At 40.8% G+C, this 13,672-nt stretch overlaps 1 protein-coding gene across 3 annotated transcripts in view; it reads left to right on the top strand.

Moving 5' to 3' along the window:
• Positions 1-13,672, top strand: part of LOC133610836 (myoferlin-like) — a 41,565-nt gene that overhangs the window by 26,819 nt on the left and 1,074 nt on the right. For all 3 annotated transcript variants that reach the window (XM_061967505.2, XM_061967503.2, XM_061967504.2), the window contains 19 exons: positions 11-192; positions 260-418; positions 486-587; positions 665-826; positions 917-1,082; positions 1,148-1,224; positions 3,089-3,100; positions 3,168-3,266; positions 6,156-6,284; positions 6,352-6,507; positions 6,583-6,674; positions 6,758-6,928; positions 8,937-9,085; positions 9,156-9,295; positions 9,363-9,451; positions 9,523-9,618; positions 11,643-11,784; positions 11,857-11,956; positions 12,030-12,223. In XM_061967505.2, coding sequence (XP_061823489.1) covers positions 11-192; positions 260-418; positions 486-587; positions 665-826; positions 917-1,082; positions 1,148-1,224; positions 3,089-3,100; positions 3,168-3,266; positions 6,156-6,284; positions 6,352-6,507; positions 6,583-6,674; positions 6,758-6,928; positions 8,937-9,085; positions 9,156-9,295; positions 9,363-9,451; positions 9,523-9,618; positions 11,643-11,784; positions 11,857-11,956; positions 12,030-12,223 — 2,417 coding nt within the window. The remainder of the gene's footprint in view (positions 1-10; positions 193-259; positions 419-485; positions 588-664; positions 827-916; positions 1,083-1,147; positions 1,225-3,088; positions 3,101-3,167; positions 3,267-6,155; positions 6,285-6,351; positions 6,508-6,582; positions 6,675-6,757; positions 6,929-8,936; positions 9,086-9,155; positions 9,296-9,362; positions 9,452-9,522; positions 9,619-11,642; positions 11,785-11,856; positions 11,957-12,029; positions 12,224-13,672) is intronic.

Below are 13,672 nucleotides of genomic sequence, written 5' to 3'. Positions count from 1 at the left end.
TTCTCCGCAGATCCGTACGCCCACATCTCCTTCTTGCATCTGAGTAAGACAACAGAGAAGCTGCAAGCGACTCTAAACCCAACCTGGGACCAAACCTTGATTTTTAACAACGTGGAGATTTACGGCAACCCGCAGACTATCGCGCAGCACCCCCCAAATGTGGTCCTGGAGTTCTATGACCATGACCAAGTGGTAACACATGTAACACTTTATCAACCCAATCTAAAAGTGTTTCCCTGACAAGATGGTGTCTGTTCAGGGAAAGGACGAGCTGCTGGGGCGCAGTGTTTTCCCTCCACTGGTAAAGTTAAATCCCGGCATGGATCTGACACCCAAACTGCTGTGGCACCCCATCATGCAGAAGGGGCGAGTGGAAGGGGAGGCACTGGTGGCAGCTGAGCTCATCTTCAAAGATAAGGTCTGCATGCAAAGACGTGTTAAGAAGTGACAAACAATGAATTTTAAAGTCTTGTTCATTTCTTCAGTCAGGAGAGTCAGATCTCCCTCTGGTTCCCCCAAAGAGGGCAGAGAACCTCTACATGGTTCCGCAGGGCATCCGACCTGTTGTGCAGCTCACTGCTGTGGAGGTAATGGGATTTCTCTGATGCTGTTTGCCTCACAACCTTTTGCACAATGTTTCTAAAGGTGTGATTGATGTTTGCAGATTCTAGTATGGGGTCTGAGGAACATGAAGCCTTATCAGCTGGCCTCGGTGTCCTCACCCAGCCTGGTGGTGGAGTGCGGGGGACAGAGGGTAGAATCGGCGGTCATCAGGAACATGAAGAAGAGCCCCAACTTCCCCAGCTCTGTCCTCTTCATCAAAGTGGTAATGTTCAATACACACATTAACCGTTCGAACGCCACCATAGCCTATCTTGGTTTAATTTGGGTTTCCTGTCAACCTCCTGTCCTCCAGCTTCTTCCAAAGGATGAGATGTACACACCTCCCATTGTGCTGAAAGTGATTGATCATCGTCCGTTTGGCAGGAAACCAGTGGTGGGCCAGTGCACCATCACCTCTCTAGAGCGGTTCCGCTGCGACCCTTACATCATCACAGCAGAGGGAGCCATGTCTTCCAAAAGTAAGGCCACAAAATTACTGAAATGAACAACCATCATGAGAGAACCTCATCTTATCCTCCTGCAGTGGCCTTAATGGCGGCAATTCCTTACAAACAAGTCTCCATCAACATGGAAGAAAGCAGACCACTGCTGGAAGCTCAGGTAGGCTCCTACTATGGTATTTCTCTCCTCTTCTAATCAGTTCCTCCAGGATTTTGAAATGGCACGATTGCGCCAAATTCAACCAATCCCCACAAATCATGCACTTGGCCAAGCAGCATTATTTTTGCCAATCAAGTTTGTATGTACAGGGTCTAAAAGCACACATCTAATCAAAACTTTTGTTTCTTGTGTAGACGAAGCAGAAACTGCAACATGTACCGATATATCAACTCTTTATTGCTCAAACGGCACAATCATCTTGTCGTAGCCCAGACCTACTTCCTGTTCCTGTCTAGGCCGCTAAGCCTTCTGGGTAATGTTACGTAGTGAATAAACATTTAGCAACACGGCTAGTGCCATCCTCACTTCCTTGTATGGTATTTATATATTTATTTAACCTTATTTTATCCAGGGTAAGACAAACATATTCTCATTTGCAATGCTGACCTAGCAAAGAGGCAGCATTTGCATGACCGAGATGTTGAAGTGTGATGACAATCTCATCACCAATAAAAACTACCGCTTTACTTTCAGAAGTTCACAAATGCTCTTACTGGTAAATGTGTTGGAAAATAAATAAATGTTTAAAATGGAAAAACACTTTTCCTGCATAATAATAATACATTTTATTTATAAGGCGCCTTTCTGGGCACTCAAGGACACCGTACAAAATCAAACAATAAAATCAAATTGGATAAAAAAAACAACAAAGAGAAAAAAGATGATTACAATGAATAAGCAGTCAGGAATAGGTGTTTGCATAAAATAAGCATGAAGATTGTGTGCAAATTGTGGACGACAGAGCAGACAGTGGACAATAAGTAAGCCTTTTTTCTTTCTGTAATAACAATTACTGTTATAAATTATTAAAATAGTACAGTAATTTGACGATGAGTAGGTGCTTTTACTGCCACTTTTAAGTCAGTGTAGTATAAAACAAAACATCAATACTGTATCTGTTTTACAATATTTGTTACACCCCTGTGCTTTTTGAGGTTACGTTTATGAGGAACACTTTAAAACAGTGATAACATAGTCCTAAAATCACAAGTTGATTTGATGTTTTTGAGGGAAAAAGAAGCCTTAAAACATTGCAATTTTTCCCACAACTTTTTTGAAAAACCTAACCCTAATTCAGGCGTTTTAAATGGCTGCAACAACCACAAAAAAGCCTGTGAAATCCTGGAGGGACTGTCTTATAATGCAACCCACTGGAACCTTTTTGACTAAAAAGTGCATAATTTGACTTGTGGAGTCAAATTTGACCAATGGTGTCACTCTGGCTTGCAGTTCATGCACAGCATGTCAGCTGCTGTCAACAAAATGGCGTCCGCTACGTCCTATTTTGTATGTATGGTTCAACTTGTTGTTGCTTTCTCACAAAGCTGGGCACTGACACTGAATGATGACTTACACCACAGCTGTGTAGGATGTCACAATGCGCACTGATGCAGGCGGGAGATGTCTTATTGTTGGAACAATCTGTCCTCTAATGAGCACATTATTACCATTTTTCACACTGGGCTCAACAAAACCCAGACTATATTCTTAAATTTGTATCAGAAGCACCAACTACCTATGAAATTGATTAATTTAGTAATGTATTCAAAGATACTCTGGTGCTCTATTAGGGAGACATACGTTTAACAGCAAGATAGCAAACTTTATACATGCAGGTGCTGTGATACAAATGAGCTATGCCAGGGCCCTCATAGCAAAAACTCTTCCACCTTTTCATCCCTCAGATTGCAGCTTGCCAAATAACTGTTGCACAAAGTACTTTAAACACAATGATGATGAAATTGATTACTTTTCTCCACTTTTGATTCCCTTTTGTGTTACATTGCCCGGCCTATCTGCACAGCGCGTAGAGAAGGTAAGGCGCCAAAGTCATTTTGGACTGAACAAAATGATACTACTGAAGGGTGTCGTTTACTTGTCAGGAAAAGCAAACTGTGGATTGGTGGAGTAAATTCTACATTTCTGTGGGAGACCAAGAGAGAGGTGGCCCTTATCTCAAGAAAGGATATGACACCCTCAAAGTAAGAAACTTATCACAACTATTGTAATGAGCTGGTTGAACAATACATGCTTTCTAATATATAGGTTATCTTTGTTTTAAAACAATCCAAATAACTACTGTATTTTTCGGACTATAAGGGGCACTTAAAATAGTATAATTTTCTCAAAAATCGACAGTTCGCCTAATGTATGTATTAATTCTGGTTGTGCTTACCGACCTCAAAACTATTTTTATTTGGTACATGGTGTAGTACGTAAGTGTGACCAGTAGATTACAATCACACTTATGAGATACATGTAGACTGCAGGCGGATGCCTCGTCAATAAATGATGCTGGCAAGTATCCGTAAGTAAGCAACACCAAAATTTTATGTTTCATTGCGACTATAGAACATACTTGCCAACCTTGAGACCTCCGATTTCGGGAGGTGGGGGTCGAGCGGGGGCGTGGTTGGGGGCGTGGTTAAGAGGGGAGGAGTATATTTACAGCTAGAATTCACCAAGTCAAGTATTTCATATATATATATATATATATATATATATATATATATAAATAAATTAGAGAAATACTTGAAGTTCAGTGTTCATTTATTTACACATCTACACACACATAACACTCATCTACTCATTGTTGAGTTAAGGGTTGAATTGTCCATCCTTGTTCTATTCTGTCACTATTTTTCTAACCATGCTGAACACCCTCTCTGATGATGCATTCTGCTTCGTCTCCTTGTTGTGTGCGCAGTTGTGCACTGCACTCTCTAAAAGCCGTAGATGTTATTGTCACATATGCATGTACAGTAGATGGCAGTAATGTCCTGTTTAAGAGTGTCACAACATTGCTGTTTACGGCAGACGGACTGCTTTACGGTAGACGAAAACATGACTGCTGTTGTGTGTTGTTGCCGCGCTGGGAGGACGTTAATGAAACTGCCTAACAATAAACCCACATAAGAAACCAAGAACTCGCCCTCGATCATTCTACAGTTATAACGTGATTGGGCAGGCACGCCGTTTATATTGTGGGAAAGCGGACGTGAAAACAGGCTGTCGACACGTCACTCAGGTCCGCATGGAGTCTGCCTGAATTTCGGGAGATTTTCGGGAGAAAATTTTGTCCCGGGAGGTTTTCGGGAGTCTCTCGGAAAATCCGGGAGGGTTGGCAAGTATGCTATAGAATTACACAGTGCTTTGGTGAGCTATGAAGTCGCACTGCTTGATGAAACGCGGAGCATTACGGCTACCATAGTCAGACATGATGTGCTTCAATATACGTTTATTATTATTATGGTGTGTATGTATATGGACCCCAAAATGGCACCTGTATGGAGAAATCTGGTGTTTTTTTCTCAATGTTGTGCAAAACCAACTTTTCTGACCTGTCAGGACCTGCTGACGTGTATTTGGGATCTTCATAAGTCTCCAAAATTTGCGGGCACTCGCTACTGGAGTCCGGACCTTGGTTAATAAGCTCCTTTCTTTTTCTTTATATTCTTGTTGCGGGGCATTCATCCTCTGCTGTTGCCATTTCTAATTCAAAGTACAGTATAGTTCTAACTCAAAGGAGAACTGCACTTTTTTTGGAATTCTGCCTGTTGTTCACAATCATTATGAAGAACATGACAGATGGATTTTTTTTAATGCATTCTAAATATTAAATAAACGTAAATAAAAGTCGGCTTACAGCAAAGGTCCACTATATCGCACTAAAAACCCATTCAAAAAGTGCCAACAATACTCCATTTACATTTCGTGACTTGAATATTAACCAAGTATTAGTGATATTGTTATTATAAGCTCTAACGCAGACAAACTATTTATAGCGGCGCTGTAATCACTCTCGTGTGTCCCTATGTTTACATCAAGTGGTCTGCTGCTTCCTTGCTCCCTGTAAGTTTACTCTAGATCATAAATCCTGCATCTCACTTGGACAGAAGTGTGAGTAGGTGTTCCGACAAGTTGGTACACTTTGATTGCCATTTAGGACCTGAAAAGACGCTTCGTCCCCCCGTGCTGCCCCACTCGGTTTCTTTGAGGATTGAGACATTTTTAATTTAAATGAGAATATACGAACATTCTAGCGGTCAACATCCTAATGACAGCAGACCTTGTACAGTAAGTGAGATTGTGTTTGTTGGCTCATGAAGTCTGCAGTGAGTAATAATCAGTAATGAAGAAGATAAAAGCAAACGTGATGAATTTTTTTAATTAAGGTACTGCATATGCTTAGAATGATCAAAATATGTAAATATTAAATATTATAAATGTGCATGCTACTACATTACATATACTTGCATCATGTATATAAAACCTCAATGGAGGTGTTGGGATGGTTTTTAAGGGCTTTATAGGTGCAATTGCACGGCTTCTGTAGGCTCCATGGTAAGCAGACTTTTGAATTTAGAATACAAAAAAAATATTCAACATGTCTTTCATAATGATTGTGAACGACAGGCAAAATTCCAAATGAAGTGCAGTTCCTCTAATCTGTCAGTAGACTCGCTATGGAAGCGTTAAAAACTACCGATACAACAAAGATGACACTGTCAAAGTGGAGGCACGGAAATAAGACCGGCCAAAAAAAACGGCGTATCCTGAATAGATATCAGAAAGCAGCTTGAAGATGGTCTGTAAAACATAATCTATGCAACATTTAGACCAAATAACCATAATTACATGTTATGTAGACCATAAGGAAGTGTTTTAAATGTAGAAACGAATCATAATTTGACCTCTTTAATGCGCCTTGTAATCCGTTGCATCTTTTGTTTGAAAATATATCTGTTTAGACCCGCTAATCGGCAGTGCACCCTATGGTTTGAAAAATACAGTACATACAACAACAAGACTATTTGTCATTAAAACATTATCTTTTACAAAAAAATTATAGCGCTGAATTGTATTTTCAGGTTTACAACTGTGAATTGGAAGATGTCCCAGAATTCAAAGGGCTGACAGACTTCTGCAGCACCTTCAAACTTCAGCGTGGCAAAAACGAGGACGGCAACGACGATCCCAGTGTGGTCGGCGAGTTTAAGGTACTTGACAAAATTAGACCAGATACTTGAATAACTGGACGTCTCCTAACGTTGTACGGGCCTGCAGGGGTCGTTTAAGGTGTACCCCCTGCCAGATGACCCGGGGGTCACCCCGCCTCCCCGGCAATTCCGAGAGCTGCCCGACAGCGGGCCTCAGGAGTGCCTGGTCAGGATTTATGTGGTTCAGGCCAATGATCTCCAGCCCAAAGACAACAACGGCCGAGTGAGGATGGATCCTTGTTTGCAGCAAGATAGGCTAATCCCATTTTCTAACAACTTTTGTTAATCTTCCCTTTAGTGTGACCCATATATGAAGATATCCCTGGGAAAGAACACAATTGATGACCGTGACCATTACCTCCCCAATACCACCAACCCTGTGTTTGGACGGTACTTGGTCCAAATACATGCATGGGCTTTTATCTAACCTATTTTCTTTGATAACATGATGGAATTTGTTTTATTTTGTTCAGGATGTTCGAGATGACCTGCTTCCTGCCCCAAGACAAAGACCTGAAAATCTCTGTGTATGACCATGACCATCTGAGTCGCGACGAGAAGGTTGGGGAGACGGTGATTGACCTGGAGAACCGCTTCCTGTCGCGATACAACGCCTACTGTGGCCTGCCACAAACCTACTGCACGTAAGGCAAACGTTTGAAATAAGTAAACATGACTTTATATTCTTACTACAGCTGCAGCGCGCTACTAAAAGATTGCTGACAAATATTTATTGTCATGGCCTGCCCCTGGCATAAACACATATGCGGTTGTTTAGGGGACACAACCAGTGGGGGGAAGGGTACATAATTATGGCAACCGTTCACTTCAGTAGCTGATGATCGTTTTCATCGTGCTCTGCAAGTGTTTGCTTGTTCTACTTCATTGGACTGAATTACCTCATGGGTACAATTTATACTTTGTTTCTGATAAACTTTTATTCAACAGGGAGTCAACATGTCCTTTGTAATAGTTTTAGTTCGAGTTAGCAGCATATAGAAATAAAAGAGCATCACTTAGAATGCTTTTCTCATGACAAATTTACACCCGTATTTCTGAAACAACCGTACTATTTAAGTTCATATTGTAGCCAAACCCATTTCTTTAGGATATGTCTAACATTTGTTTTTTCATAAATTTTGCCAATTCATTGCTTTGTTTTTCTTACTTTTTCCAATTAATGCCAAAGTGGCATAGCAGTTTTGAATTGGCTTCATGGTGGTTCCAGATAGCCAACACACTGTCCCCTTTAGCCCAATAAACCTATTTGTTTACCTTTTCATTAAAACTTTGGACATTACCTGGAATACTAACACGTGCCTATTGAACTGAATTGTAATGTATAATAAATCCATTCATCCATTTTCTACTGCTTGTCCCGTTCGGGGTCGTGTCGGGTGCTGGAGCCTATCTCAGCTGCATTCGGGCGGAAGGCAGCGTATACCCTGGACAAGTCGCCACTTCATCACATGGCCAACACAGATAGACAGACAACATTCACACTCATACAAATCTTTACATAACTTGTAAAAATATGAATACATTATTTCTATCCAAGTATACACTCATTCAAACTACATTTTTGTTAATGTATGCACACACTCAGGCTCCCATAACCAAATCTGCTTTTGGTCGCCAAATCAAATCAAATCAAATCAACTTTATTTATAGAGCACATTTAAAATTTACCACAGGGGTAGCCAAAGTGCTGTACAATGAGCAGGTTAAAAGATAAAACGAGTACCGAGCAAACACAACACAACACAAACAGAACACGATAAAAAATAAATAATTAAAATAGAATTAATAAAAACATAAAAACAGGATCACAGCAGGTGTATTATGGGGCGCCATTGCAGGATGGATATCACTCAGTGTTAAAAGCCATGGAATAAAAGTATGTTTTTAAGAGAGATTTAAAAACAGGAAGAGAGGAGGCTTGTCTAACACTCAGGGGTAGGTCGTTCCAGAGCTTGGGAGCAGCAACGGCGAAAGCTCTGTCACCTCTAAGCTTCAGCCTTGTGTCAGGGACCGTCAACAGCGGCTGATCTTAAGGATCGGGTGGGGCAGTAAGGCTGAAGGAGGTCGGAGAGATAGGTTGGCGCGAGGTTGTTTAGACATTTAAAAACAAATAAAAGGAGTTTAAAATGTATTCGGTAACGCACAGGGAGCCAGTGAAGGGACGCTAAAATAGGGGTGATGTGCTCACGTCTGCGGGTCTGTGTTAGCAGACGAGCAGCAGAGTTCTGCACGAGCTGCAGGCGGGCGAGGGAGGCCTGGCTAATGCCAACATACAGGGCATTACAATAATCAAGACGAGTCGAGCCAAGAGTAATTCCGTAATCCCTCGTTTATCTCTGTTAATTGGCTCCAGGCTTGGGCGTGGTAAATGACTTTCCATGAAGAAGGGATTATTATAATGAATATTTTTTTATAGCTAGAGTATAAAAAAATGTGTGCAACTTTCTAAATGCATTAAGAAAGCTGTCTAGACATGAAATAAGTCACCTTTACATGAGGAACGTGTGCTACAATACTCACTAAGCTGCAGTCAGCCCTATAGCCCCTGTTAAAATACATGTTAGTTGCAGCCCAATTGTTTTACCCCATAAATTACAGAAATATATTCTTACTGTGTTTTCTCACTGTCAGTTCTGGAATCAACCAGTGGCGGGACCAGTTGAAGCCGTCTGAGATCCTGGAGAACCTTGCTCGTCTGAAAGGTCTATCCAAGCCCAGGACTGAGGACAACGGCAATTCTTTGAACTTTAACGGCAAAGAATACAAGCTGGCTCAGTTTGGTGAGGTCATGACTTGAATGGAGTCCAAGTACTTGCAGCACAACATGGCTTTCCTTTTTCCTCATTTCAGAGGACAACAAGGAGATCCATGAGCACCTGGGTCCAGCCCGGGAGCGTCTGTGTCTGCATATCCTCCGCACACAGGGGCTGGTTCCTGAGCACGTGGAGACCAGGACCCTTAATAGCAGCTTTCAGCCTAACTTGCCCCAGGTTTGATGTCCAGACTCTCGTACACGCTCACCTGTCTCACCTGTTAACGAGTTGATTGGCTTAACAGGGACGACTTCAACTGTGGGTGGATGTGTTTGCAAAAAGAATGGGTGTGCCCGGACCTCCCTTTGACATCACACCACGCAAGCCAAAGAAGCAAGTGTCTATGAAATGTGCTCATTTTTGGTCCACCAACGGTGCAAACCTTATCCTTCTTCTCCTTGTAGGCATTTCCTGCGCGCAGTCATCTGGAACACAACTGATGTCACTCTGGACGAGACCAGCGTCACCGGAGAGCACATGAGTGACATTTACGTCAAAGGGTACAGATGAATATTGGCAGGGGATGCGTATTAACCTTAAGTAGACGGTAGACAAAAAAAATCACTTCATTAGGAGTTAAAATCTTGCATGCATTTTTATGAAATTATAATAAGGAACAAGCTCGCCTCAAGAGTACACACAAGTACATCATATTTTTATAACAAATATTTAGCCTAATACACTTATTAGATCGAATGCTCAGAAGTTCAAGTCTAATCTGATTAGCTAACATTTTGTCAGGTGAGATTTCTTGTTCTTTAAATGTCATTTCTTGCCATGTGTCTAAAAAGGGAATTTTGAACCTTTTTTCCTTTTCACCTTTTTAAGGCAAAATAGCTCATAAGAAACTATGAGTTAATCAGATGTTTCTGTTCTATTTAAAACAATTCTATATTTTTGTATTCAAAATACATTAAAATTCTTAATGTGAATTATATTTATATAGCTCTTTTCTCTAGTGACTCAAAGCGCTTTACATAGTGAAACCCAATATCTAAGTTACATTTAAACCAGTGTGGGTGGCACTGGGAGCAGATGGGTAAAGTGTCTTGCCCAAGGACACAACGGCAGTGACTAGAATGGCGGAAGCGGGGATCGAACCTGGAACCCTCAAGTTGCAGGCACGGCCGCTCTACCAACCGAGCTATACCGCCCCATAATGAATCATGATCGTTTTTGACAACCCCACCCCCCTTTTTAAAAATACTGCTTTTTTATATGATGAAACTGTTAAAGTGAGAAAAAAGCAACAGTTTTTTAATAAAAATACCCAAAGTCTCAACCTTTAATTCCACTAATACGGAATGAATGTAATCAAAGCAAGAGCTACTGTCAGTGCAGGACGCAAGTGGAGACTGATGCTTTTCATCACAAATATGTAACTATTATAATGTGTGAAATGGTTAAACCATTGTAACAGAGGGTCTGGTAAGATGTAGTGCAAGCCTGGCAGGTAAGAACTCGAGGAGCACTTTTTGAAAGTAAACAGTCTTGTCCGGTTCAAACACGGCCATCGTCGTGCTCTTTTTTTCTTTTCTTTTTTCCGCCAGTCAACCGCTTTCAATTTTTACAATAATGGCACGATGCGTCACAACTGATCCAAATGCGCTGATAAAATGATCTACGAAAAATGGCTTTAACCCTCATGCGTGTGCATGTGTAAATGCTTTTTTTTTTTTATTGCAACATTGTCAAAATATGATACAAAGTATACACACTTTCTCTTAAAAACTTTCAGCACTATTGACTTCCATTATAGCTGCACTTTTTTTTTTTTTTTTTTTTTCTCCATGAAAACCAAATGGATCTCATTCTTGCCTATTGACAAACAAGGACATATTGTTTTGGTACAAACAATTATTACAATTCTTAATTAAAAAACATGTCCATGAGCATAATTCTCAGAGCTTTGAAGAGCGTAAATGAGTTAAATGCAATGAAAATGATATTGGGCTGTTATATGTAACATGGCAGATGAGACTTGTATAAAGAATCTGTAAACTCAACCAAGTCCTGCTTGCTTTCTCTTTCATTCTAGCTCATTAGCAGGTGCGCCGCTAGGGATTTTGGGCCCCATGAAAATAATCTTTACAGGGCCCCCAACACAGTGTCATTATTTTTTCTGTATTATAATTTCATCATCATTAGGGGCCTCTCTGGGCCCCCCTCCATCATGGGACCCTAGAATCCGTCTCCTTTACCCCCCCTTTCCGGCGCCCCTGCTCATTAGGCACTGTAAAAATGTTGTATATTGTATCAAAATCAATGTTATGAATTCCTGACATATTCAAGGCTCGAAGATTCCACACTACAATTAATTTTTAGAAATATTGCATATTTTACATTTTCCCATTAAAGTTATTTTGGACACAAAGGCCATATAAGATAAAAAATAATACATTTAAAAAAACTATCAGATCTAAAAGTGTTGAGTGTTGAAAGTAAAGAGGAAAAAATGCATTCATTCCTGACTTACGACACTTGGATTCCCCCCAAATGATGAATTAGCCTGTATCTTCTATAGATGGATGCCAGGAATGGAAGAGGACAAGCAGAGGACGGATGTCCACTACAGGTCTTTAGATGGAGATGGCAACTTCAACTGGAGGTTCGTGTTTGACTTTGACTACCTGCCTGCTGAGCAACTTTGCCTGGTCTCAAAGAAGGTGAGCCATGCTGACGACATGTGTTATCATTATGTATATTTATGTGCTACTTAAAGGATCAATGTTTAACAGGAGCACTTTTGGAGTCTGGACAAAACCGAGTTCAGAATCCCCCCAAAGCTGACTGTCCAGATTTGGGACAATGACAAATTCTCCCTGGATGATTATCTTGGTAAGACATGCTTAACATTATAAATTCATATATTTATTCAAGTTAACGGTTGTTCATGCTCTTGTGATTCCAGGTACTCTGGAGTTGGATTTGCACAACTTGGTTGCCCCTGCGAAGACCCCCGAAAAGTGTTCTCTGTCCATGATGGAGCATGTGGAAATGGAAGCTCCACAAAAGGCGGAAGCTGCCAAGTCTCTGTTTGCCCAGCAATCAGTGAGGGGCTGGTGGCCATGTTCTATTGAGCAAGATGGAAATAAGACCCTGGGGGTGACTATTGACATTTCTTTGCACACATGGACATTCAAAAGATGTCTACATTTAATCTTAGCTTGCAATTGTATTTGAAGACTATTGTTTTGTTCAACGTTTATACCTACTCTATCATATAAATCAGAGGTTCTTAACCTTTTTGACTTCGGGGCCCAACTTTTCCATTACAAATATACACAGGGCCCACTCAAATATTAACACTGAATTAGCAATCTTACTCTTGATTTTTTGTTTTTCTAATGATATGAAGCCATGTTGATCCCAAAAGTTTTTATTTAACACAAACTTTAAGCTTAGAAACATAAGCACCAATCAAATATACTGCATAAGAATGGACTCTAAATAACTTACAAAAAATACACTTACGATTTATGTTGTGCTAGAATAAACTAAATTAATAATGAATATTTTTCTTAACTAAAAGTGCAAATGAAAATACAGCTTCACCACTTTAATCAAATCAAATCAAATCAACTTTATTTATAGAGCACATTTAAAATTTACCACAGGGGTAGCCAAAGTGCTGTACAATGAGCAGGTTAAAAGATAAAACGAGTACCGAGCAAACACAACACAACACAAACAGAACACGATAAAAAATAAATAATTAAAATAGAATTAATAAAAACATAAAAACAGGATCACAGCAGGTGTATTATGGGGCGCCATTGCAGGATGGATATCACTCAGTGTTAAAAGCCATGGAATAAAAGTATGTTTTTAAGAGAGATTTAAAAACAGGAAGAGAGGAGGCTTGTCTAACACTCAGGGGTAGGTCGTTCCAGAGCTTGGGAGCAGCAACGGCGAAAGCTCTGTCACCTCTAAGCTTCAGCCTTGTGTCAGGGACCGTCAACAGCAGCTGATCGGCTGATCTTAAGGATCGGGTGGGGCAGTAAGGCTGAAGGAGGTCGGAGAGATAGGTTGGCGCGAGGTTGTTTAGACATTTAAAAACAAATAAAAGGAGTTTAAAATGTATTCGGTAACGCACAGGGAGCCAGTGAAGGGACGCTAAAATAGGGGTGATGTGCTCACGTCTGCGGGTCTGTGTTAGCAGACGAGCAGCAGAGTTCTGCACGAGCTGCGGGCGGGCGAGGGAGGCCTGGCTAATGCCTACATACAGGGCATTACAATAATCAAGACGAGTCGAGATAAAAGCGTGGATTAATTTCTCAAGATCATGTCTTGATAGAAGCGGTTTCACTTTCGCTATTTGGCGTAATTGATAAAAGCTTTTTTGAACGACGCTGCTGATTTGTTTTTCGAATTTAAAATCTGAGTCAAACTTTACCCCCAGGTTTGTGACAGAGTCGCTGAGATACGGGGTCAGAGTGCCGAGGTCAACGTTGGGGGAGGGAGAGCGACTTGGACCGTCATAATTTGTGTGCTTAAGAAACTTCTATGACATTAGCTCCAGACTTCTTCCTGTTTGTTTGAGATTGTCATTAC

This window comes from Nerophis lumbriciformis, linkage group LG11, assembly GCF_033978685.3.
Source record: "Nerophis lumbriciformis linkage group LG11, RoL_Nlum_v2.1, whole genome shotgun sequence".
Taxonomy (NCBI): domain Eukaryota; kingdom Metazoa; phylum Chordata; class Actinopteri; order Syngnathiformes; family Syngnathidae; genus Nerophis; species Nerophis lumbriciformis.
The sequence above is the reverse complement of the archived record's forward strand: the minus strand, read 5'-3'. Positions and strand labels throughout refer to the sequence as shown.